At 41.1% G+C, this 27,578-nt stretch overlaps 1 protein-coding gene across 1 annotated transcript in view; it reads left to right on the top strand.

Annotated features, from left to right (window-relative positions):
- The window catches only part of grk3 (G protein-coupled receptor kinase 3), a 76,225-nt gene that overhangs the window by 14,291 nt on the left and 34,356 nt on the right, over positions 1 to 27,578 (top strand). Inside the window, exon 2 of the mRNA XM_085414769.1 lies at positions 3,426 to 3,502. Coding sequence (XP_085270895.1) covers positions 3,426 to 3,502 — 77 coding nt within the window. The remainder of the gene's footprint in view (positions 1 to 3,425; positions 3,503 to 27,578) is intronic.

Raw genomic sequence — 27,578 nt, forward strand, 5'->3', positions numbered from 1 at the left:
TTGATTTTAATACACTATGTTTCATTAGCAAACTCAATGCTAACCTCACTAACTAGATACAGTGTAGCAGTCTCCTCCCCCCTCCCCCCCACTCCACCCCACACACGTGTTTACTGTCCAATAATTCATGACTTGTACAGTAAATATTACCAGCTGCTTTTATGTGGTGCAGTTTAGCGCGAATAATCCAGAGTCAGCTGCTAATGATTCAGTGGGGCACACAAACCTCTAAAAGAGGAAGTGTCTACTTCCTAGGTTCTTGTTCCTGTTGCTGTGGCTGCAGTTGATGTTCATTCCCACTTTCCCATGAAAATCAGCCCAAACAAGCCCAGGATGCAGAGCACTGGGCTGCTGGCTAATTTTACCATCTCAGCTCTGGCCGTTACAGCATGTTTCTCACATAATGTCATGCTCACGTTGCCTGAGAGTTGTCCACCATATTGGGTGTGATGCAACGTTGAACAAAATTTGTGTATACCTTGGTCTTGTTGTTGGTGTCTGACTTACTGTGGCCTGTTAGTGTTTCCACTCTCTGGTCCAGATAGGTTCTGTTTTTGTATTTTCAGAGTAATCCTCCATGGGGAGAAACTGCTACTGTGCTGGTTTATTCAGGGTTCAGCCTGCTGTAGTTTTTGCCTTTTTAAGTTGCTCTACCACATAACTAGATAAAGTTGTGTGGGAATAAGACCTGGGAAGTCTGTATGCAGTGAGTATTTCCTTTTCAGTCACCTTTCTCACTCAACATGTGTTAATAGACCTCTGCTGAATCACACTTGTTATTAATTTCTGGCTCTATTCCACAGCATGTCCTTCATCCTGTTTTCTTTCTCTGGTCGCAGCAGATGGCCCCGCCCCTCCCTGAGCCTGGTTCTGCTGGACGTTTCTTCCCGTTAAAAGGGAGATTTTATTTCCCACTGTCGCCGAAGTGCTTGCTCATAGGGGGTCATATGATTGTTGGGTTTTTTTCTCTGAATGTATTATTGTAAGGTCTACCTTACAATATAAAGCGCCTTGAGGCGACTGTTGTTGTGATTTGGTGCTATATAAATATAATTGAATTGTAGCTTGTAGGGCTGGGCCATATTATACCGTTCACGGTAATACCGGTATAATGTTAGGCAACGATAGGAAAATGAAATATCGCGATAGAATGGGAGTAAAACACGCATGCGCAGTGCCTTTGTTTTCATACGCACATGGCCGATTGTTGAGTGAAACAGATGAACCAGAATTGATTTGTAAAAATGGTGCAACTTCCGTGATGTGGAACTGGTTTGGTGTTTGTCCGTCAGATACACAACAAAGCACATTTTTTTTGCAGAACATGCAAGCGGCCGTTGTTATTGTCATATTTGTCGGACTAAGATGCTCTTAAATCTGGGAGTAATCTGGGTCCTAAACTCCGTCGCTTCAGGTCAAACGAACACTGCAGCATCACTGAGAGTTAAAAACTGTCTCAATTCTTTCATCTTTAATAAAACGATCAGCATTGCTGCTTTACCAGGTGTAACTATAAAGTTTAACTTCCAGGCATCCATGAAAACAAAATGTATTACATTTAACGGAGTTAGAAGTTAGCAGGAAGCTAGCGGAAGTTAGCTTGCTAGTTTCACTAGTTACCTAAGCATGATATAGCATGTTCTGACTGAGAGATTTCTGAAAAAAATCAAACGTACAGCTCTGCTATCACTTCCAACATAAATGAAGACAGGAAACTAAACAGCAGTGACGTTTGTAGGGTTACTGAAGTTGGGCTAGCTGGTATATAATGATGTGCTACCTGATCGCTAGCGACATTTAGCATAACATAAACAGTGAAGCTGGAGGACGAACACTAACACTTTTCCACTTATAAAAGTTAACGTTAAAGTTCCTGATAGTTAGAGACAAATGCAATCGCATGGCAGGATGCTGTAAACGGACCAAACTTCAGTCAGGAGAACAACTGAGATAATCCATCCACAATACGAGGTTAGTCATTAATATACTGCAACAACATGGGAATAGAGCAGCTGCCAGAGAATTCACCATTAATGAATCAATGGTACAGAAGTGGAGGAAGCAAGAAGAATGAGTTTAATAAAGTTTGATTTATCTGACTGCTTTGTTTCGCTTAATGTGCCTTATAATCCTGTGCACCTTATGGTCCGAAAAATGCGTACTGCACACTGCAGTTTAATGTTGCAAAGCACCTCTTTTTAACTTCAGTGGATATTATACATGGTTATGCTCAGGATATGTCAGCCCATTTCTACTGGAAATGCCTTTTGGTTAAACTTTCAGCAAGGAATTTGCATTTGCACTGTTACATTTTTATAAAGCTTTAATGTACATAAAAACCAGCTTCTTGTTTAAGTGAAAATAAATGGAAGGTTGTCTTTTTGCGCTAGTAATGTTGTGGAGTTGTATTTTGTCTCGCATCAATTATATCGTCGGTTATATCGTTATCGCAAATTTTCAAATATATATCGTGATAAATATTTTTTGCCATATCGCCCTGCTCTAGTAGCTTGCATAGCACCCCTTTTTTCAGTTGGGCATGAAGTCGTTTAGTTGTAGTCGTAGCTTGGGTGTGTGTGTGGCTGTCTTATGGCATGTATGCTGTAATTCATGCAAATGTTTGATGGAAGTGCCTTTGTAGCCAGTGGACAGTGCTTTGGTTGATGCTGGGTGTGTGCACTGGAAGTTTAATTTGTTGTTTTCATTTGTAGACAGAAACGACGGATGTTAATCAACTTATCGTTTTAGCGCATCATTTCCTTTTTACACATGAAAAAAATGTAAAGCCTGCGTTTTTTTTTTTAGTTTTTTTTTTTTTACATATTCTAATGTGTTTTAGTTAACTCTTGAATATGAATCATTCACATGCTTAGAAATAGACTGAAAATACCATTTCAATAGGAGAGTGCTCAGTATTTTACACTGATACATTGTTGAAAAGCTAACTATTGTGGTGTGTCCCATTAATGAGTTATGCACTGTAATGCATTGAGAAATGATGCACAAGTCTGATAAGGTCGCTGCTATTGTATCATCATCTTGGCCACTGCGGTTAAGGGTTCACCTCGCACATGCTCAGTGTGCATGCAGAGGTGTTTGTAGGTGAAGCCTTCCTCTGCTGTTGTTGTGTATGAAGTGAGCTGGTGAAGTGTTAATGGGCCTATGGAGGGGGCGCTAATTGATTCTTTCTCCCTGCTCTCATTTTCATTAACACCTGCTCCCAGGGTAGCGTGTATCTCTCTAGGTTCTGCTGTAGCCTCCCTTGTGTCCTTGTCCCTTTCCTGCTGTGTGGGGACGGGAGAGTTCCAAACCTGGGACGGATCTCTGACTGGAGGCTGGGCTGCTGTTGCATGTAGCTTAGTGAGCTGCTAACTGTGCTGCATATTAATCTGCTTCTTCCTCTCCCCACCACCTTGTGTTCACAGCATTCGCAGTGTGATGCAGAAGTACCTGGAGGAGAGAGATGAACTGACATTTGACAAAATTTTCAATCAGAAAATTGGTAAGTCTCAACCTTTTCATTCTGCTAAAGCGTAAAAGAAATGCATACCGTAGGTTACCAGGATTCAGCAGCATTTCTCTACAGAGGAAGAGATGGCTCCTGTAGCAGGAAGTTCTGCTTTTTCACATCTCACATTACAGTATTATTACTCCAAAAATCTCCCTCAGTGCAGAAAACCAACAAAGAAACTATTGGAGAAGTGGATGAATGTATAGCAGAACATATTGTGATGTGTATTCATTTAGGATGCATTGTTGGAAAGTTTTATTTATTTATTTATTTTTTGTTGTAATGATGATTCATTCATTCATTTTTGAAGTCAAACTGAGAACATAAACGCCATTGGTCTCCAGTGGCTGAAGCTTCTAATGGAGTTGCTTTTGCTTTTGGTTTCATTGAACTTGTTGGGACATGATGTGTGAACAGGCTGTTAATGGTAGCTAACACTTTACTTATGGTACAGTGTGTTTAAGCATTAGCATTTACCCCATATGGGCCCTGTGACCAGTTACTTAGGCATGCTTTACACTTTCTGCTTTGCGGTTTCATTTAGCTTCCACCCACAGATTTACTAACAGATTACACACTGCCGTTTTTCCTATTGAAGGTGTTTTTCAGTTATTCTAAAGCTTTGCTACCTTGGTCCAACACTGTTTGATTGGTTTGTCACTCCACCACTTGTAATGTCCCAGTAAAATAGAACAGTTAGTTGTGTTTGCCGTTAATTATAAACAAAAATGAATAAATCACTCCACTGTTATTGTCAGCATTTAATTTGAGTGAAGTAAGAGATACTGGATTTAACTCTAGCTCTGTGAGTAAATGTGTAACAGGCTTCACTATTTGTCTTACTGAAAGGCTTTTGGTAACTGCAGAACTACAGTAACCACTCCTTGTGTTCACAGCAAAGCTAGTTGGTGTTGCCTCAACTGTCTCAGTTTATCTACCAAGCCAAATCTGTCTGAGTGCTGTCTGTCAGACTGTTTGCATTGTAATGCCCCTTTTCCAGGTGAAAACTACAGGTCAAGCGAGATTCTATCTAAAGTCACTGCTCCAAAAGCCAGTGAAGGGTTCCTGTGCACTGTTTACATGATCTAAGGAGACTTTCTCCATAAAGGAACAAATAACACTGAGCTGTTAAGGACAAAAATTGATATTTTTTGGCAGGAAAGGCAGCTTCAACATAGGCATGACTGTCACATACAATACTTCACTAAGCGTGTTGACAGCATTGTTTTTCAAATATGTTAAGAAAAATAAAGAACAACAGAAAACCCCCACCTAACACAACTTCAGACCAAAAGAAATGCAGGCACCACTGTCAGCGCTTTTCCCCCCTTCTATTGCATATTTGCATACAAACTAGAGATGGCACGATACCACTTTATGACTGATACCGATATCATAAATGTGGATATCTGCCGATACTGATATGAATCCGATATAGTGTTTTTTTAATCAATAAAACTGTTTTTTTTAATATATTGCTGCATTTTCTATAAGTTCATACTCAAGTTTAAATAAACAACAACACTAAAGCTATTCTGTTATACCTGTATGTGTAAATACACTGCACCCAAAATATTTCATAGTTCAGCGACACTGATCAATCTAATGAACTTAAACCTACTCAATCCTTCCTATTCTGGTATTTTAAAGAGTACTTAGCAGAAATAGTAAGCAACCTAACTAATAGGGTTGCAAACTCCCAGCAAAAAAAAGGAACCACCCCCCACCCTCCACCTCATGATGCTTAATCAACGTAATCAACTTTAATTTGATGCAGTGTGGAAAAAAAATGCACAGAAATCAATTATTTTTCAAGAATAATTAAATAGATTCAACATCTTTCTTCAACAGAATTGCAGACTGCACAGATGGTACCTTCCCAAAGGAAAAAGTACTATAGCTTACTAGGGTATATTAGACTTAACAGTTACTATATACAATCATGGACTTCTATACATTTTACATAAGATTAAAACTTTGGGTGTAAGATTCAGATAATTATTTATTAAAAGCTAGATATTTTAAATGAGAATAAGAAAGAAAAGTATGTCTTTGTGCCCCCCTTTTCCCTGTTCATGCCCTATCGGCCCCCCTGGCTAAACTTTGCTAGATCCGCCCCTGCACAGTTAGCAGCCGTCAGCTGCATAGAAAAGGATCCTGCTCTAGAAAGTAAATAAATTCTAACAACAGCTTATCAAGCTTAAACGTGCTGCTGTTGTTCAGCCGCTGGTTTCCTCTTTCTGGCGCGAAGTGGGCCAAAAACAGACAAGAGAGACGGACTCGACAGAAAAGCCGATCAGCTGATCATTAATCAGTTTCACGATTGAAGTAGCAGCTTAATGTGGGAATGCTTTACAAACATTCAGAGATGAACTTACACACTTTCTTTACTTCTCTCTGGGATAATCGGAGATGAAATGCTGGTTTGAGGCTACAAATACACACAGCCGCTCTATCACGTGGGCACACTGCTCCGACGTGCTACGGTTATGAGCCGAGTTACGCTGTGTTGCAAGTTCTGTGAGGTGCTTTTTGGATATTTAATGGATCGGATTACATTTTTTATTTCTCTCCGATATCCGATCCAGTAATGTACGTCAGTATCGGACCGATTACGTAATATCGGATTGGTCCATCTCTAATACAAACATTTCCTCGCTTTTAAAGCTCAAAGCAAATGCTGTCATGAAAAATGAATTTGCTGGTAAATATTATCCTCTACTTGTTAGCACATAGCTCAAAGCCCCTCTTTGCTTAACTACACTCTGAGAGAGCTGGAAGCATTTTATCTGGCAGAAGGCTGCTCATCTGTATCAGACACTCTTAAACAGAAATCATCGCCTGTAGCAGATTAAGCTGTCGCTTATTAACATTAATGGGATAAATGACTTGATATAACTGGATGGTTAATGCGGAATGTTTTTGTGTTCAGCCATGTTATGTAGCATCAATCAGTAAAATCCCTCTTCCTGACTCTGTGTTTTAGGCTTCATTTTTTTCCTCACAACCTGACACTCAAAAGTGATGGGAGAATAAATACGATCTCATAACTGTTGACCACTTTTTGCCCCAGTGTTGTTCAAAATAAACCACCTAATAATATTCCTGATGCAGTAATGCTTAAATTTTTCAGTCCTCCTTTGCCGCAGAAGCAATTTGTAATACAAGGCTTCTCGCACTTGGGTCTAAATCAGGATTGTGTTCAGCCTCAGTGTGGCACTACTCTTTTTCTGTGCTAGTTGTGCAGATGCTTACTGTCACTTCTCTGTATGGAGTTATTCATTGTAAGGCAGCTTTGTTTGTGTTTAGAGCAATGACTCAAGGTAGAGTGTCACATTTCCTGTTTCCTCCTGCCCTCCAGTTGGTAGCAGCGTCGCTGTGCTGGCTCCTCCGAGTGTTTCCATTCTGAGCACACGGGCTGTGTGCCAGTATTTGTGGCGTACCAGGGGACCACAGCTGCCCTCCAGGCTTCTAGTAGCTTTACTTACTTTTCTCTGATCTGTGCCCTCTTTGGGAATAGACTGCGTTAATTTTCTCTGCCTCCTTCTCCTTGTCTTCAGGTCTCTTCTCTGTCAAATTTGTTGCTGTCCTTATTGCAGTCTCTCTTATTTTCTCTTTGCCACCTCATACTATCACTCAGGCTCTTGCACATTGTGTGGGTGTGCACATGCTTTATTGGTACCTTTGTGAAACTTAACACTCTTGCAGTAATTTAATAATCCTTATTTTGGCCAGTGTGTTAATTGTCTTCAGTAAGTTGGACACTGCTGGAAAAACAGTGGGAAACATGTCTACACACTTGGTGGATGCAGCCACCACGACCACTGGTGACCCAGTGCTTAGTGGAGTCCTGTTTTTAAGGCTCAAGATGAGTGTAGGGATGTGGTTAGTGTTTTGAAACCAGACATGATAAGCAAAGAGCATGCACTGTCTGGCTGACACACGGCATGCACTGAGGCTAGCAACATGTCAATCACGTGGTAAAACAAACCCTGCTTTATCCTCACTCTGGACTCAAGTGGCATCCCTAATGTGCGCTGTTAGACATCTAGTTTATAGAAATAAAATCCATGTGCTCATATTAAGCAAACGTGGAATTTCACTATTATACCTACAACAAACAACCTGCCTGAAGATCTTTGTGATGGGTGCTTTTTGGAGCTTGCATTAAACATCAGCACCTGTGGGCAGAACTGGCATGAATGCCAAAAACACACAGTTTACCAAATAGGTCTAATGAGATTGTTTAGTTGAACTAACTATGAAAATTCACACTAACATAAAAATCCCTTTAAAATTTTTCAGTCAGATAAAATCATATAATATCACAAGCCTAATTTCCTATTTGATGAGTATAATTCATTGTATTTTAGTATGTTAGACGCAGTGACCACAGTTACACGTCTAAGCTTGCTGAACAGGTGATTTAATTAAGGACTCTCATGGACTTCTTACTGTCAGCACTTATTGTGATTGTGATCACAGTAAGTGCTGCTGTCGACTGTGAAAAATCATTTTTTCCTCTCCACTGTTTTCATTGTCTTGGTCATAATGCTGGCGCTTCAGATCCTGGCATGTTTGTCAGAAAAGGTGCTCTGACTCCATCATAAGCTACAATACTGAGTACTTGATATTCACGGACGTGCTGTTAAATAAGTTTTATAGTCCTCGCACATCTATTTGTAGTTGCAAGTGTGAGTGAAATGTTTGCACGAGGGGGGGTGGGGGGTGGCTGGGACAGTGGTAATGTCAAAAAAATCAAAACGCATGAGAAAACACACTAGGCATTAGTGAAAAGAGTGAGCGCGTATGTGTCAGTGAACAGAAACTCTTGAGTTCTTGAGAGGACTGTTATGATGAAACACTTGCAGGCGTATGCAGCCTGCTTTACCTGACGTGACCGGCCTGGCCTGCACTGTATCATTTCAATCACTGGAACCAGGATTATATTTTTTAAAAACACAGCAAAGTCTCATCAGAGTGAAGCCGCTGCAGATACCTTCTGGTGTCATCTGTGGTGGCGTTGAAATCTCAGTTTTTATTTTAGTGCCTTTGGTCATTATCAGTGACGGGAAAACACAACAGAGTCAAGTTTTAATTTTATCTACGTGCGTCAAATCATTCTCACAGGATGTTGCAGAAGAATCTCTTTGGTCCTTCATTTCTCCTTTCTGCTTAGCTCGCTCGGTCCTCTCGCATGTGGAAGTACTGCCTCTCAAACAGCACTGCATTAGCCAGGCCAGCTTAGGGAAATAGTTGCAAGGCGTGAAGCTTGATGTCAGTTGTGTGCTCTACACATTTGAATGGCAAATGTGTAAGTTTGCATGTTTCAGTAACAAGATAGCTGTCCACAGACTCCAACTGAGCATCACGTGGCTATGGAGGTGTCAGCGTAGCAGTTTCAGCAACTCGTATAATATACAGAAAACCCAGAGCTGCCGCGTTACTATCTAAAAAGTGCAGCAGATAAAATTCTCCCTTTTATGTGTGTTAACTGCTTCTCTGAGGAATGCACTTGTAAAAACAGTGACTGTAACCGGCACGAGTCCTTAGTTTTAACACAGATTTCACTTTACGGACTTTTCATTTGCATACCGTCAAAATAAGGTCTTCCCACAGAGACTTGCACATACTTTAGTTATCAGCCTGCTTCAGATAAATCTCTGCAGCCGTGATTTTAGATCACACTAAACTGTGAGCACAGCAGAAATGTTCTTCTATGACGAAAGTCCAGTTTGTCCTCACTTGATTCTTAGGAAAATGATGCCTTGTTCCACGTCCAGAGTGAGAAATGGCTTTAAATTTGTTGTGATATCCTGACACAGAGCTATCAGGCACAACCAGTTTGGTGTATTTCACTTTCGTTTGAGGTGTGTTCAGGGATTCAGCTCACATGGGTGCCAGGTATTTTTTGGATTCATTTTGGGTTTTGTCACATGTCAGTCCTGCTGCCTCCCACGCTTTTGGCATCAGAAAAGGAAGTGGATTTTTAATCAGCAATTGTAGCATTGCAGTATTCGGTTGGATTTTAGCACCCTCAACAGCCCTTGTCCTTGGGCTCAATAAGCCCTGTTGACTGTCATGACAACCAAGGTCGGGAAGAAAGCACTTCAGTGTTGCTGGAATTCTTTTACTTCACGATGAAGAAACCGTATCAGTTAGTTTGTTTTGTGGTTCAGACTTTTCTCTGCAAGAAAATTTAATACTGACAAGTGAGAGGACTTGAGGTCTGTGCTTTACATGGATCAAACTAGTGTAAGGTTACTGTGAGTGTCATTTGCTGTCTTCATAGTCCATGACTTCTGAGCCCTGAGGGGGTAAGACTCTGTGGCTTTTTTAAGGCTGTGTCAAAAAGCTGAAAAAAAGGGTGTTGAGAAGGTCTACCTGGCTTTGCATCAGCTGGAGAGCGCGGCTTTGGTGACTCCTCCCTGCGATGTCCCTGGGCCAGACACAGTCAGGGTCAGGCAGGATGGACCCTTATGTAATGGACATGATGTCCTCTCTAAATATAGCAGGCATACTGCTCACTACTTCATCTTGAATATGTTTTTAAAGGCATATATTTGGTTTTCTACATGGTCTGAAGTAGGGCTGGGCCATATTATACCATTTACGGTAATACCGGTATAATGTTAGGCAACGATAGGAAAATGAAATATCACGATAGAATATGAGTAAAACGCGCATGCGCAGTTCCTTTGTTTTCATACGCACATGGCCGATTGTTGAGTGAAACAGATGAACCAGAATTGGTTTGTAAAAATGGTGCAACTTCAGTGATGTGGAACTGGTTTGGTGTTTGTCCGTCAGATACACGACAAAGCACATTTTTTTGCAGAACATGCAAGCGGCCGTCGTTATTGTCGTATTTGTCGGACTAAGATGCTCTTAAATCTGGGAGTAATCTGGGTCCTAAACTCCGTCGCTTCAGGTCAAACAACACTGCAGCATCACTGAGAGTTAAAAACTGTCTCAATTCTTTCATCTTTAATAAAACGATCAGCATTGCTGCTTAACCAGGTGAAACTATGAAGTTTAACTTCCAGGCATCCATGAAAACAAAATGTATTACATTTAACGGAGTTAGAAGTTAGCAGGAAGCTAGCGGAAGTTAGCTCGCTAGTTTCGCTAGTTACCTAAGCATGATATAGCATATTCTGACAGAGATGTCTGGAAAAATTCAAACGTACAGCTCTGCTATCACGTCCAACATAAATGAAGACAGGAAACTAAACAGCAGTGACGTTTGTAGGGTTACTGAAGTTGGGCTAGCTGGTATATAATGATGTGCTACGTGATCGCTAGCGACACAGCTATGTTAGCATAACATAAACAGTGAAGCTGGAGGACGAACACTAACACTTTTCCACTTATAAAAGTTAACGTTAAAGTTCCTGATAGTTAGAGACAAATGCAATCGCATGGCAGGATGCTGTAAACGGACCAAACTTCAGTCAGGAGAACAACTGAGATAATCCATCCACAATACGAGGTTAGTCATTAATATACTGCAACAACATGGGAATAGAGCAGAATTCATTCATTAATAGATCAATGGTACAGAAATGGAGGAAGCAAGAAGAATGAGTTTAATAAAGTTTGATTTATCTGACTGCTTTGTTTCGCTTAATGTGCCTTATAATCCTGTGCACCTTATGGTCCGAAAAATACGTACTGCACACTGCAGTTTAATGTTGCAAAGCACCTCTTTTTAACTTCAGTGGATATTATACATGGTTATGCTCAGGATATGTCAGCACATTTCTACTGGAAATGCCTTTTGGTTAAACTTTCAGCAAGGAATTTGCATTTGCACTGTTACATTTTTATAAAGCTTTTAATGTACACAAAAACCAGCTTCTTGTTTAAGTGAAAATAAATGGAAGGTTGTCTTTTTGCGCCAGTAATGTTGTGGAGTTGTATTTTGTCTCGCATCAATTATATCGTCAGTTATATCGTTATCGCAAATTTTCAAATATATATCGTGATGAATATTTTTTGCCATATCGCCCTGCTCTAGTCTGACGCATGGGATGAGAATAGTACTAGATATTTATATTTAGTACAGTTGTTAGTGCTTATGGTACTTAATAGCCTCTTTTCCGTTAGTACCTATTCAAATCATTTGTTTTCCATTACAGTCGAGTACCACCCAATGTCATTGGGTCATTGTTATAGCAATGCGTCTGGTGACGAAATTGGGTGAATGTCGAGGCAACGATATACCTGCTGCTTGGGTCTGTGGCTTTTTGTCAGGCTTGGGAACTACAGCGTTGCATTTCCCTCATTGCTGGTGTTCTGAAAAACCGTCCTACTTTGGCAAATCGTCCTATCGGACGGTTACTTCTGAGTAATCCTACCCCTAGCCCTAACCACAGCCCTAACCATAACCATACGAAATATTCACAATGGATAAATTTGGGTTTCGTGTTGTGCGCATGCGCAGAAATAATGGGTAGGGATGGTTTGTGAGGTAGGATGGATTCCCAGAACACCGGGTTTCAAAAATGGTGGATTTGATTTTCGTGAACGAGACGTTCCAGTCAATCGGTGGCATGCAGTCTGTCAATGTCACATTTTAGTACCTGCTTGGATTGCTTGGAACCCCGGCCAAGTAGGTACTATTTTAGTACCTGGTACCAGGACCAGGTTCTATGACCTAATGGAGAACCCTGAAAACCGTAGCAAACCAAGGCGAGTTAATGCGAGTAGGAACCAAGTAGGAGCTTATGTTCTGACTAAGGAAAGTTTCATCTGATGATGCCTGTGACAGTGGCTTTTTGGTATGGAAAAAACAAACAAACTGCTTAACACTTTAGTTTTCTAAAGTAACTGCAGCTTTTCCTCAGTGTAGCCGCTAGGGTAGGGCAATATGGTCAAAAATATTTATCACGATATATTTGAAAATTTGCCATAATGATATAACTGATGATATAATTGACGTGAGACAAAATACTTTACAACTTTTTATTAGTGCAAAAAAACCCCCCATCAATGTATTTTCACTTAAACAAGCAGGTGTTTTTTGTTGTTGTTGTTTTTTTTAACTTGCTGACAGTTTAACCAAAAGGCATTTCCAGTGGAAATTGACTGACATATCCTCAGCATAACCATGTATAAAATAAAAAAAACTTTAAAAAAAGGTTATACACACACAATACGGTAATATTATGTTGAAGCACAGTACGTATCACTCTGCGAGGCTCCTGCTTACGATAGCCGTAATGCTCAGACAATCCATCAAGCGACTTTGGTAAGCTTCGTAACTTACCAAAGTCGTACTAAAACATTTTTTGACAGATTTTTGAGCACCGTGTACCACGGTGCTTGCATGCTCCACCATAAATTGTGCTTTGGTGTGTATCTGATGGACGAAAGCCAAACCAGTTCCACACCACTAAATTTGCACCATTTTTACAAACCAATTCGGGTTCATCGGTTTCATTCAACAATCCGCTTTTGCCCTTCTCATTCTCCGTCACCGCCATGCTTTTTCCACCATGTGCGTATGAAAACAAAGGCACTGGACATGCAAGTTTAACCCATATTCTATCGTGATATTTCATTTTCTAATTATTGCCTAACATTATACCGGTATTACTGTGAACAGTATGATATGGACCAGCCCTAGTACCCGCATCACTCACTTGCATCCACGTTTCTGCTTAGTGCCAAATGGAGCACAGTTAGCCAGAGCTGCAGTAACGCTGGGGGAGTCACTTGTTTCCTTTTGGGTCGCACATTACCAGCTGCTCATACCTCATCCTCAGTATAGCCCGACTGTACTCCATGGTGTGCGTTTGCCTATAGTGGTGACGCAATGTAAACCACCTTTAGCAGGAACAGATGTCTTTTAGTTTTTGCAAAGTTCTGAGCTCTGCTAGAAATTGTTGAAGTATCTCCTTATTAGCTACTATCCATCAGAAGCAGGCATGTGGCTCTTGTTCTCAGACACATTTGGGCTGGTTCCACTGTAAATGTAAACACATACGAATGATATGATATGGCACAGGTCTGATAACAACATTAGACCTATCGGGTAGGGGTGGGTTTAAAAAAAACAGATTTCCCATTTCAAAACTATTTTAGTTTCAATTCAGTTTTATTTATACAGTGCCAGATCGCAACAACAGTCACCTCAAGGCGCTTTATATTGTAAGGTAGACCCGACAATAATACATACAGAGAAAAAAACCCAAATCATACGATCTCCTTTTATTGATCCCATTGAGATTAAAAACCTCTTGTTCAAGGGAGCCCTAGCTAAGATACCTTTAGCAAAAAGGAACATTTTAAGCCTCATCTTAAAAGTAGAGATAGTGCCTGTCTCCCGAATGCAAACTGGAAGCTGGTTACCCAGCCCTACTATTGGGGTCCTAGGTCTTCCCTCCTTCCTCAGAGCACTCTCCTGTTTTTGTTTTTTTTTGTTTTTTTTTTTTTAGTAAAGAAAGGTTGAAGCACGCAGCTTCAACTCCTGTCAAAGTGGGACAAAATAATGTTGACCTCCATTTGCGGCTGTAGAGAAGGTCATATATTGGTCAAATACTATTCTATAACAGTCTTCTCCATTCTGGATGTTAAATATCCTTGGGCAAGATACTAACCTCAAGGTGTTCTCCAATGCATTCACCAGTGTATGAATGCATGTAAATGTTAAAATGGAAAGCACTTGCATGGAAAGAGCATAGAAAAAAGTGCTTGTATGAATGGGTGAATGAGGCAAGTTGTGTAAAGCGCTTTGAGTGCTCAGAGTAGAAAAGCGCTATAAAAGTACCAGTCCATTCCTCCTTTTATGTCAGCTGGTGCCATATTTTTGTAGGCAGTAGATCTGCTGCTTCTCACCATGAAAAGGACTGCTTACTAGACTTTGAGGTGTTTTGGGCAGTCCTACTAAAAAGAAGCCCTGGGAGAGTTTCTGTCTACTTGGGAATACTTTAGGGGTAGTAAAGAGTTGAGAACAGTGCAGGTACTAGCCAGCAGTCAGTACCTGGCTGTGAATGTGATCTCAAATCAAATTGAGACCACATTTATATATAAACAAAGATGGCCACAGGAATCAAGCCTAATCAGAACAGTGTACTGTTTGAGTGTTTGAGTGGTGGGTATAGCTTGGAAAAGGCTAAGCACAAATTTAGCAAACAAACAGCCACTGGTCAGGACAAATGCCATACAGTTGCCTTTTGTGTTGAATTGCTGCCCTTGTGCTTTGATCAGCCTCATGTAAAGTTGAAACTGGAGCCAACACAGCAGCTACTACATGTGCCATTCCACAAGCAGCAAAGCTAACACTAGCTTGTTCTAGCTTGTGTCATAATGCTGCACCACTTAGAACTGTTGCCATCAAGGGAATAGCACTCTGTGATTTCCACTATTAAAGCATGACTGTTAGTGGTATCTCTGTTTCAACCTGGCTGACCTGTATGCGTGTAAAACCATTTAAAGCTTTAGAGGACATTGATTTAAAACCTGACGCTAACACAGTGTGTTAATAAATAACCTGAAGTAAAAAATGAACGTATGGACTTTTGTACTTGGAGGCTAAGAGGGTGTTCAAATGAAGAGTGGACATCTGAATGGCTTATTGGAATTGCTGTGTTTTTTGTGAAGTACATTACAGCGACCCTCCATCTTTCAGCTTCTGCTCCATCTTCATTTTTGAGCCCTTTCCTTGTCTTCATTCTTTCCTAAAGTCCTTCCTTCTCCTTTTATTTCTCTCACTTTTGCCTTGGCATTCTTTTTCTCCATCTGTCAGACTTCTGGAATGGATGATGGAGAGTTGTGGGTTGCCTAGCAACTACAGTTGCCACAGCAACGGCACCAGAACTGCTGCTTTTTCTTGTCGACTGGGAGAAATGAAATTGATTAAAGGGGGAATAAAATAGGTGATGAGAATTGGAGAGTGGGGAAATGGAGAGGAAGATGTGAAAGAAGAGCTCCAATGGGCAGAACAACATTTATTCCTGTTTCTGTTTCCCAGAATGCAGCATTTGTCCACGATAGGAGTGTGTGTGTGTGTCTGTGTGCGCGCGTGTCAACACACTGTCCTCGCCTCCAGTCCAGTCACACTATCTTCATATCTGAGGAATCTGATGACAGGCAGTTAGTTAATGTACCACAGCAAAAATCAGGATAAGTATTAATGTCACGTCTTTATAGTACAAATTTACTGCCATTGTCATGTACTGATCATTTTAAACATACCCTTAATTATGATGGTAATAAACTTCAGTTGCATAGCAACTTTATACATAAGATGTTTTTGTTTTTTTAGTAAAGAAAAAAAATCAGCAATAAAACCATTTTTCGTCCTTTCTGTAAGCGTGTGTAGGTAGAGCTAACACAGCTGTACACAGCTGTAAGCCTCTAGCATGGCCTGCAACATGGAATTAACCACGAGCAGTCTTACAGTCGACCTCCACCAGCGCTCTATATCTGCAGCTGGATTAGTCTCTTGAGAACATCAGCAATGTATTTGCCTATTGTTCTTACTTCAGTTTGATATGTGTTTGCAAACACATGGCACACAGTATCTATATTTCAAACCATTTCCAATTCAGTAGTAAAGAATATTTCTGGTTCCCAATTAACTCCAAATCTGTCCATAATGCGTGTTTTCAGACAAATATGAACACTCTATGACCTCCTCAGTAGAGGCAATAAATAATAATGATAATAATAATGGATTGCATTTATATAGCGCTTTTTTAGGGCCCTCAAAGCGCTTTACAATTCCACTATTCATTCACTCTCACATTCACACACTGGTGGAGGCAGCTACAGTTGTAGCCACAGCTGCCCTGGGGCAGACTGACAGAAGCGAGGCTGCCATATCGCGCCATCGGCCCCTCTGGCCAACACCAGTAGGCGGTAGGTGAAGTATCTTGCCCAAGGACACAAAGACCGAGACTGTCCAAGCCGGGGCTCGAACCGGCAACCTTCCGGTTACAAGACGAACTGCCAACTGTTCGCCCATATCATCATCATCATCATCATCATCATCATCATCATCATCATCATCAACTTTATTTATAAAGCACTTTAAAACAACCACAGCTGACACAAAGTGCTGTACATTGGAACTGTAAAATAAAATTACATGAGATATAAATAAAAAACAAATAAAAGAAGAGTGAAATCATTAATTAAATAACTACTGCATTAAAAAAGAAACTAAGTCTCACTGAGGTTAAAAGCCAAGGAATAAAAGTGGGTTTTAAGACGTGATTTAAAAGTGGACAGTGGACAGGTGCTGCCTCGAAAGAAAAGATTTTAGTCTTGCCAGTCGCCTTAAATGATAAAAACTGGACTTCACCACTGCTCTGATTTGGTTGTCCAATTTAAAATCACTGTCCAACTTAAAACCAAGGTCATATCACAGAGAAAACCTGTCAGAACTGCGTGTGTGCATGTGTGCTTGCGTGTATCACTGCACTTACTTACACATTGTCTTGTGTGGTTGAAAGTAGCACTAATGCATTTAAAATGGACTTATTGGTGCTGTCTTGCACATTCCTGTCTACAGCAGCTTTAGCAGAGCACACACTGGAGCATCCTTTAAGAAAGGAGAAAATCTCATGTTCCACAGTTATTAACGATAGCATTCAAGAAAAAGGTTCAGCATACAAATACAGATCTGCTGTTAATTGATATGCTTTACATTTGATGCCATAACTTGCCCATAGGGCTGTCTTCAGCCACAGCCGGTCATTTTTCTGAGGTCACAGGAGGGAGAAGGAAACAAGTTACACTACATAATTTCTCTAGCTTGTGTGTGTGTGTGTGTGTGTGTGTGTGTGTGTGTGTGTGTGTGTGTGGGGCGGGGGGGGGGGGGGGGGGGGGGTGTTGTTGTGTTTTTTTTATTTTTTTTTTTTTTAAGATTGTTGTTTTGTTTTTGGTCTTTTTCTTTCAGGTTTTTAGGTTGGGGTTTTTTTTTTTGTTTTGTTTTGTTTGTTTTTTTTGTTTTTTTTATTGTAATGAGGCAGTATTTTTCCATTGGCTTTTGAAACATGGTTGTAAGAACTGTAGAGATTAAACAAGATGTGCTTTTAGCCATCCATTTTCTAAATATTGTAGTATTGTAGTGTCTGTCTCTTGAATCCAAACTGCATGCTGGTTCCATAGAAGAGGTGCCTGAAAACTGAAGGCTCTTCCTTCCACTCTTTTTAAATACTCTCGGAACAACAACTAAGCCTGCAGTGTGAGAGCAAAGTGCTCTAATGGGGTGATATTCTACTGTAAGGTCATTAAGAGATGATGGGACCTGATAAGCTCAGGTAAAATATTTATTGTGATTTTTAACATCCATGTAGATGCTGAAAATAATGGCCTCAACACGGCATTTAATGTATTATATGTTATTATACTCAATTGGTTAATTTTAAAATTTAAAAGAACGCACCCACTACTTCAGAGCAAGATCTAGAGTAATCACACGAGATCTTGCTCTGACATATGTCATAGAAATTGAACATTTAATAGTATTCCCTGAAAACCCTCATGTTTGCTCATTTCCTACTAACATTTAAGTTTAAAATAATGATTACACAGCAGTGGGGAATACATTTCATCACAGTACTTGTCTGTCTGGAAGTGCTGTAACTAAGTTTAAGAATATAATTCATCCACTGTCATCTTCTTCAATGTCATGTGCCAACACAGGAGAGCAGCTACCTGAACTCTGCTCCTGCAGAGGTTGATTGTTTTATTAATAGTTTTACATCTTCCCTGCATGTGATTCATGGTGGGAATACTTTACTCCATGGTATAACGCTCAGATGCGCACCTTACAGCAAATAACTTATAAGCTGGAGTGGAAATGACATCTAATTTAGAAGATCTCCATTTAGACTGGAAAAATAAATTCCTCTATTAAAAGCCGACCATAAAGCTAGAACATCTTACTATTCATCACTAATTGAAGAAAATAAGAACCCTAAGTTTCTCTTTAGCGCTGTAGCGAGGCTAACAAAAAGTCTGAGCTCTGTTGAGCCAACCGTAACTAATAATGACTTTATGAATTTCTTTACAAATAAAATTGGAGAAAATACTACTCATAACAATCTCACAGACATAACATTATATACAGCAACTTTCAGTGCCATTGATACTTATTTATACTTTTTTTTTCTCCAGTTGATCTTTGAGTTCAGTAATTACTTCCTCCAAACCATCAATGTGTCTTTTAGACCCAAATCCTAAAAGACTGCTCAAAGAAATCCTACCATTGATTAATGTTTCAATCTTAAATCAACCTATCTCTGTTAATGGGATATATACCACACGCCTTCATGCTGGCAGCAGATAAACCATTACTTAAAAAGCCATCACTCGACCCAGCTGTCTTAGCTAATTACTGAAAAATCTCCACTATTACATAGAGGATTATCTTGAATTCCACAGGGTTCTGTGCATGCCATAAGTTTGGTTTGCTTATCCATCCTTCCCATTGTCAATGCATTTGAACAGGACCTCCATCAACAGCAACGGGCGCACAGGCACTTTTGGAATAACCAGCTGGTTAACTAGTTGGCACTCTGGACAAGACATGCACCACCGCTACCGCGGTACATCGGCAATAAAATCGGACCATGACCCGATCCAGTGTTTTGTCATACCCCATGTGACCGACCATTGGGTTGTAATGAGCTGCCTGGAAAATAATTTTCTGGCGGCTTTTAGGCATCAACAACCGAGTGTGCGCCTCCTGTTTTCGAGCATTGCAACTCACTCAATATAACCTGTCCCTAATTAATACGAAGTGCGGGAATGTCAGCCCCGTTTCAGGGTGCACCACCCAACTATTAATGCTTATTACCTGGTCGAAGGCTGAGCATTGGGTGTCGTCCCAAGACTGCTCCAGTGGAAAATCATCTGTGGAGTGGGTTACTGGAGCCGGTGGGGCCTCTTGAGAAGGCCCCCCTGTCTTTCCTCTCGCGGGGCTAGTGCCCCACATGCCCCTACCGGCCACGATCGCACTCCAACACACTGCCCCATTAACCTACTGAACCCGGGTCAATCCCTGCCAATTCCCCAATATCTAATTTCCGGTAACACTAAGGCATATTTCCCCATGCACACACTTCCCCTCCACCCACTCTGCCTACAGCAGTGCCCCCAGGCAAACCAGGGTTTGGTGGATCAGGATCTGCGTACAGCCTGAATCCACCAGAGCCTGGCGTGTACCCCCTTGGCACCTTACTGGTACACGGTACGTCTCTCCTGAACTGGGGGAGGGCGTCAGAGGGCCAGTGACACAGAACACCTGTCCCACCTTCATTAATGGGCAGTCCTAATGGAGATGCCAGGTTGCCCACACCGCCTGCCACCTGGGCTTCCCAGGACAGCAGCCAGAGAGCTCATCTAGGGGCTTCCCATGATGCACTGTTTTTTTTCTTTTTTGCTTGTTTGTTTCTCTTCTTCTTCACTCACTTTTTTTACTCACTGTTTATACACCACTCTGCATTTAATAATCAGTTATTGATCTCTGTGTCTTTGTCCTGTGTTCCTCCCCCTCACCCCCAACCAGACGCAGCAGATGGCCAGCCATTCCTGAACCTGGTTCTGCTGTAGGTTTCTTCCTGTTAAAAGGCAGTTTTTTCATCCCACTTTCCCCAAAGCACTTGCTCATAGGGAGTCATCTGATCATTAAGGTTTTATCTGTTTCTCTGTATTATTTTTGTATGTTTACCTTACAATATAACACACCTTGAGGCAACTGTGGTTGTGCTTTGGTGCTAAATAAATAAAACTGAATTACTATTGCACTATAATCCTGCTGTAGCTGGTACCTTGTTTCGATAAATTCACAGTTTGATTTAGCAAGTACCAGTGACAGTAGCTCTCATAATTCCTACTGCCTGCAAGCTGCACACATCGATTCTCTATCATCAGAATTGTTATCACAGATATTCTTAAAATGTTGTTTTGAGGCTGTATCACTTGTTCCTATTTGGTGGTAGGTTTTATTGTGGACTATTTGAACTTGCTCTGTTACTTAGTTGGAGAATAAAAGCCTAAGACAGTGCGGAGCTGAGCTCCAGACCATACACACGAGTTTAATAGTTTAGCACACTTGCATATTTTTCTAATAAGCTGTAATCTGAGCAGTGTGCTCACTAAGTATTGATGACGATATGAGCTAAATCTTGTTCTGCTAAATTGATAGGAATTCATTCAGTCTGATGTTGCTAAACTGAGGCCTTTAATGCTGCATGGGCAAGTTAATACCTTCCTGTTTGTCCTTTGCACACTACACAGGTTTCAGCTTTTTTTGTGTGTGTCTCCAGTTAGATTGTTGGGTTGGAAAGCACATGTGTAAATCATAACTTGTGGACACTGCACAAATTATGATTTACACATGTGAGAATGTTTATCCAAACTCTAAGGCTAAGTTGTTGCGTCATGGTGTTCATATGTTGACATCTGCTGCTAGGATTCGCTCAGCAGGTGCCAAATGTTCCATGATATTTAACTTTGCAATGGCTCCTGGATATATATGCTAAACCTGCTACAGTATGTTATGCACACACTGGCATGGTAATGAAGTCAGAAGCTACAGTGAGAGCTCATACCTGTCTCAAGGCTTCAAAGGCCCCAGTATACCCACTTCGCTCTGCACCTCAACCTCTTGTCACAGTCACTTGTATTTATACCCATCGTTAAGGAGCAAGAAGTCACTGGAGTATTCTGCTAAATGATAGGTGTCGCCACTCAGACAATATCACCACCTAAACTCTGATAAGGAGGAGAAGAAGTCAGAGACTTTGTCTTGTGTTTTCTCTTGTTTTTTCCCCTTCACAAACGCTCAAGTTTTCAATACTGTTTCATCATCTCCCTCTGTATATCTGTATGTCTCTGAGCTTCTGTGCTGGAACATCAGTAAAGTGACGGTAAAAACCGACACTCATGTCTTCAACCCAGCAACTGTGCCAGCGGTGCAATGTGCACGACTGGCTGAGACACAAAGATGTGTGTGACACATAAGTCCGGTACCTTGTTACATCTGGAGAGTATGTGCTGTAAGTCAGAGGTTGTGGACATCCAGACTATGAGTTTGCAAAGACTGCTTAGATTGTATAGGGTCACAACTACAACTAGTTTCCTTTTCACAAATTATTTCCCATCCTTACTTTCCACGTTCACCAACGTCACACAGACATTAACATGGCTATATATATATTTATCTAGCTAGCTAGCTTTGGGAGTACCAAAAATGTCTTTATGCAAGAAAAAACCTTGGACTATATGCTGTGGTAAACTTTGACTTTTATCCTTCTTATTCATGCATGCACAGATGTTTCACAGAATGTGTCCTCATGAAGTGCTGATAATGAAAAGATGTTAGTAAAAGTATAAAGGAACCCTGTAGTCTTGGGTAAACACATTTACTAATTTCATCTCTGCATTCCTTCCACCTTTGCTGGGCGATCGTGGCTCAAAGAGTTGGCAGTTCGTCTTGTAACCGGAAGGTTGCCGGTTCGAGCCCTGGCTCGGACAGTCTCAGTCGTTGTGTCCTTGGGCAAGACACTTCACGTACCGCCTACTGGTGATGGCCAGAGGGGCAGATGGCGCGATATGGCAGCCTCGCTTCTGTCAGTCTGCCCCAGGGCAGCTGTGGCTACAACTGTAGCTGCCTCCACCAGTGTGTGAATGTGAGAGTGAATGAATAGTGGAATTGTAAAGCGCTTTGAGGGCCCCTCAAAGCGCTATATAAATGCAATCCATTATTATTTTTATTATTATCTTTGGGTGAAATCAAACCGACTAAATGATAAATACTGATGTTCTTATTTCATGTCTGGCTGCTGTGTGTCGCAGCTCTAAATCAAATATACAAAGGGCAAAAAAGGGCAACTTTAAACTTGAGCTCATCGAGGTTTAATTGGATCTGATCGATGTTTGAGTATAATTTGTCAAGTTCTGCTCCCCAGTTCTCAGCTTTGGTAACCGCCATATGCAATTCTTCTATCTTTTCAGCTAACAGAAGGCAGAATCAGGGGATGGATTTGATGCAGGAACCATACTAGTTTTGCTTATACATAATTTGATGTTCTGTGTGTTCAGTGGTTTTGAAGGTTCATAGTTACTGAAAATTAGGTGAGGGAGTAGTACGAGTCTTGCAAAAGAAGCAGTACTGAAGTTTGGTGGTATTGTTACTTAGGACTATTGTTACAGACCACACTTTTGTTCTTTAACGCTGGCTTTTAAAATCAACTTTCCTTTCAAAGAACCTGAAAGTCTGGTGTTTTCACTTGTCCTCACGCCACACCATCTCAAAGAGAATACAGATATGCTGATAAATCATGGGATTAGCTGACACTGGCTTTGTTGACTGATATCAGCAGATGAGATGGTATTTAGCAGTGTAAGTGGTATCTGCTGTTTCACACCGGGTTTGTGCTGGATGTATGCGTCTATATATAATCGGTTTGTATAAGCTGGCACAGTCAAGAATAATCAGTGATAACAGTTGATGCAGTTTTATTAACAGCATTGCATTTATTGCCTTTATTGAGTTCGAATTCATTTCAGGCATGCAGACGAGAAGACCTACACAGACTTTGAGCAGAAATGCAACTGTGTTCTGCATAATTTGGACATGGCATTTGAAAAAAGCTTGCATATGACTCACTTGTGCAAAAGTTGGGCAGGACCTGGAAGATTTGCTGTGGTACATGGAGCTATGAATTCTGCTGTCTACCAAAACATCATGAAGGAGAATGTCCAGCCATCTGTTAGTGACCTCAAGCTGAAGCACACTTGGATTCTGCGGCAGGACAATAATCCAAAACACACCAGCAAGAAAAACAAAATGAGGACTTTAAAGTAGTCTTCCCAGAGTACTGACCTGAATCCAATTGAGGTGCATGACCTTAAAAAGGTGGTTCATGCTCGAAAACCCCCCCAGTGTGAGTGTGAATTACAAGAATTCTGCATGGATGATGAGTGGGTCAGAATTGCTCCACAGCGCTATGGAAACTCATTGCCAGGTATCACAAACTCTTTATTGCAGTTGTTGCTGCTAAGAGTGGCCCAACCATTTATTAGGTTTAGGGGGTGTACACTTTATTAATAGTGACAAACATACAAAAACCAGGAAATCAGGAAGGCGGCAAAGACTTCTTTCACCCCACTGTACATGACCCCTAACAAAATTGTCTGTGATACTATCCTGAGTGGATGCAGTGATATATTATACACAGGTTACTTTCATGTCAAACAGGCGAAGTGAACTTCATGTATGCTTAATTTCTTTAAAGGAAAGCAGTAGTAACATCCGTGACAACTAAACTGTTTGCACATAACTGCCTATGCATATGTAGAAGCCCAGGTTACCCTCAGGATCCTCAGCATACACAGTGACTGTGCTGTAAATAACACTGAGAACAGCAGCCTGGGGTTCAAATGATCAATAGTGCATTGGAAAACGAGCCCCTCCAATGTACTGCTGTAGCCATTTAATGCTGGATTCATTCCTCATGCTGTGGCTGTGCCATCTCTGAAATCAGCTGTGTGACATCACCAATCAAAACAAATTGCCAGCACTGTGGGATTAGCATTTTAGCAGGTTATGGTGAGGGTGTTCAGTCTGTGTGGGCAGGGTTAGCAGAATACTTAACATTGTTTGCTAATCTTGAAGCTGTACTCCAATGAATGTCTGTCACATCATGCAGTATATGCACACTCAAATGCACCGCCGACTGGTGCCGCTCACTCCCACCAGTAAAGGTCAGCGTATGTATAATGGAGCACATGCAAGTCACCTCTCACTCAAATGACCCTTCAATAATTTTATTATTCTTACCCCTCAGCCATAAAGGGAGGATGGGCTGTTTTTGTCACCTCACCAGTTGGGCAGGCAGGCAAAGTGAAGCATTTGTGAACTAAATGTCAACAGATTCACAAATTACCCACAATGCCACAGCTCATTTTAGCGAGTGGGACTGGTCCCGTCATGTCAGATTAGCTTGTTGTGGATGCTAACAAGCAAATACAACAGGCAGACAGCTGGCATCCATAACTCCTAACTAATGGATGTTTGGTGCCACATTTGTTTCTGAGTACAATTTTTAAAAAGTCTGCATGTATCGTAAATCTAAACTGCAAGGTGGGGCAGGATCCCTGTGTTACCTACAGCTGTACGTGTACAGAGTTGGAACACTGCAGCTATACACAGCGTGGTCAGTGTGTGTGTGTGATGATGGAAGACTGAGGCAGTCAGAACATGCCAGCTTGATATTTTTAGACAGTTCAGGTGATCTCGCTAATGAGACAAAGCTCAAAGGAGCTGGCGCCTGAAGTAAGTGTGTGTGTGTGTGTGTGTGTGTGAGTGAGAGAGAGAGAGAGAGAGAGAGAGAGAGAGGCCATTTGTTGAATTAGCTGGGCAGTGTTGAAGTGTTCAGCGATTAAGTTTAATCCTTGAGTCTTGGTGATGTAAGGCCTGACACCCCCCCCCCCCCCTCTCCTAATACCTCTCCTGCATGTTTGGTCCTTGCTTTTGAAAACCTGTCTTTGTGTTTGGGAGGAGGTTGATTGTGAGGGTAGGAGGGAATGCCCTGTCCATTAGGCTGTGTAAATATACAGCATGTGTGGATGCATATGAGGACGTTTATTCGTCAGACTGGAAATGATGCATCATGTCTGTAGGGGAAGATAAAACGGAAGGGAAGAAGTGACAATATATGATAGTAGACGTGAGGCCAAAAACAAGTGCCCTAAACTGAATCAGTGAGGACAGTGAACTGAAACAATAGCTGCTTTTTAAAAGCTTTAAAGGGAATTTTGTGATGTCCAGTTTCTGATTTGTGTAAGTAAAGTGTAGAGCGCTTTTTTTCCCCCCTTTTTGTCTGAACCAAAGAAGAAGCAGGCCTGTTAATACAAGCCTGATTCAAAGGCATGTTGTACGATATATTGTACTCTGATTTAGGGCTGCCACAAACGATTATTTTGATAGTCGACTTATCACCGATTATTTATGCGATTAGTCGACTAATCAGATCATGCATCCATTGGACGTAAAACGTACAGCTTATTGCACCAGCAGCATCTGCTCTTATATAACTATCATTAGCTTACATCTTTAAGTGTTTAAGGTCTGTGCTAACTAAAAATAAAGACAAGATGATAGTTTATGAAATTTTAATGAAATTTGCAGATAGTTTCAGTGAAGTTTAATAAACTCCTTGCTATCTAAAATATAACAGGTCACCGGAGTAAATTCTCGAGCATCTCACACTTCTGATAATCAGTTGCCTGCTTGACGTTTATTCAGCTGTGTAAAAACTATAACTTTAATCTCAGCCAAACCGATTTACTCAGGAACAAATAAAATACTAAAAAAAAAACCAAACAGTATAATTTTAAGTTATCTAAGTCACTCATATATCATGTTTAACCTGAGTAGCGAAAGACGGTGGTGGGTTTGAATACGATTTGCCGGGAGTCTGGTGTTCTCAATGGCTCTAGTGAGCCTTGAGCCCCGGTTAGCTATCAAGCTGGTGGGTAACAGATGTCTCCGAAAACGTTGGAGCGCTTTTGAAAATATGCGGTGTCTTGATCACACACACAGGGATGAATGAGTAGTGACCAGAGGTGGATCGATATCAAACCCTAATCTTTAGAACTGTGCTCACTGGTTGATTCTGTTTTATACGCGACACATGCTCCTCACACAAGGCCTGAGGTGGTACCGCGGCTTGTCTACCAATCAGAAGGTTGCCATATGTCCATATGTTGAACTGTCCTTGAGAGAGATCCTGAATGCTGAGTTGCCCCTGATGTATCTTTCAGAGTGTGCGTGTGTGCGCAAGATTGTATGATAAAATAATGTATGAATGTGTGTATGTGGTTGGCTGGGTGAGACTTGTGGTAGAAGTACAAATCCAGTATAAACCAGCATTTCTTCAGACACACAGCTCATTTTGAGATGGTGGTTGATCATTTTGAATATGGGCAATGGTCCATTTATTAGAATTTCAGACTCCTGTTGATAGATGTTGTTGATCAGAAGCAACTTTTCCATCATTTGGCCTGAGTGGAGCTGACAGTGAGTGAGTCTGGGCTGGATTTATGGCACATTGTTATGAAAATATAGCAGGGAAATAAGTGAATTTAAGACACATCTGTGTCTTACAGGACATGTGGGAGGGTGAGAATGAACGGCTTATATTTGTTTAGCCATCTATTTTTGCTCATACGTGATACTAATCGGTAAAGCCAAGATGCAAAGTCTTGAGTGTCAGCATTGCATGTGTACCGGTTTCTGTGGACAGTAGCTTGTTATACCTGCCAGTCTCGTGCCTTCATTTGTCTCCATCCCTAATGTACTGCTTCAATGTGTGTTTGATGGGAAAATGTCGCTGACATTCTAAGGACGGCAGAGGAGGGCCGTAACTGCCTCACCAGGCCTCCTGGAAGTGCCACAGTCCACTGACAGTCTCGTCTCTGTCGCTCTACACCATTCTTCACACATTGCTGATGGCCACAGAGGCTATTACCATGGCAACAGTGCCTCTCAACCCTGCAAGCCACATGGAAGTGTGTTTTGTTTTTTGTTTTTTTTAAATCCCCCCACCCACCTTCTCTCTGATGATGTTTCGAGTCTTTATTCGATAACAGTGTGAGATGTCTGTCCATTGTTGGTGTGTTTGAGAGCGGCGCTGTACTTTTAGCCAGCTAATCTCCAGGGCCATTTTCTGTAATTATGAACTGTGTGTGTATGTGTGTTGGTACAGTTGTAAAGTGGTGAGTGGAATTAGTTGCTTTCGTGGCCTTTCTTAAGAATAAGACAGCTTCAGTCTTTCTTAAGGCTCATACAGTAAATACAGCTGCTTGGGTTTCAGCTCTGTGTTCTGCCAAGTGTTTACGCTGTGTGTGTGTGTGTGTGTGTGTGTGTGTGTGTGTGTGTGTGTGTGTGTGTGTGTCACCTCATGTTGGCTATAATACTATCATGTATTTACAGAACAGTCACATTTGTGCCTCAAGTTTGCTTTTGTATGTTTTATTGTCTAGTTTTATACCAAATAATTTCCTTATTGCCTCTGTGCTTGTACATTCCACTGTCATATAT

Source organism: Rhamphochromis longiceps, linkage group LG7 (assembly GCF_057381845.1).
Source record: "Rhamphochromis longiceps isolate RC_006_pf linkage group LG7, R_longiceps_female_GT1.1, whole genome shotgun sequence".
NCBI lineage: Eukaryota > Metazoa > Chordata > Actinopteri > Cichliformes > Cichlidae > Rhamphochromis > Rhamphochromis longiceps.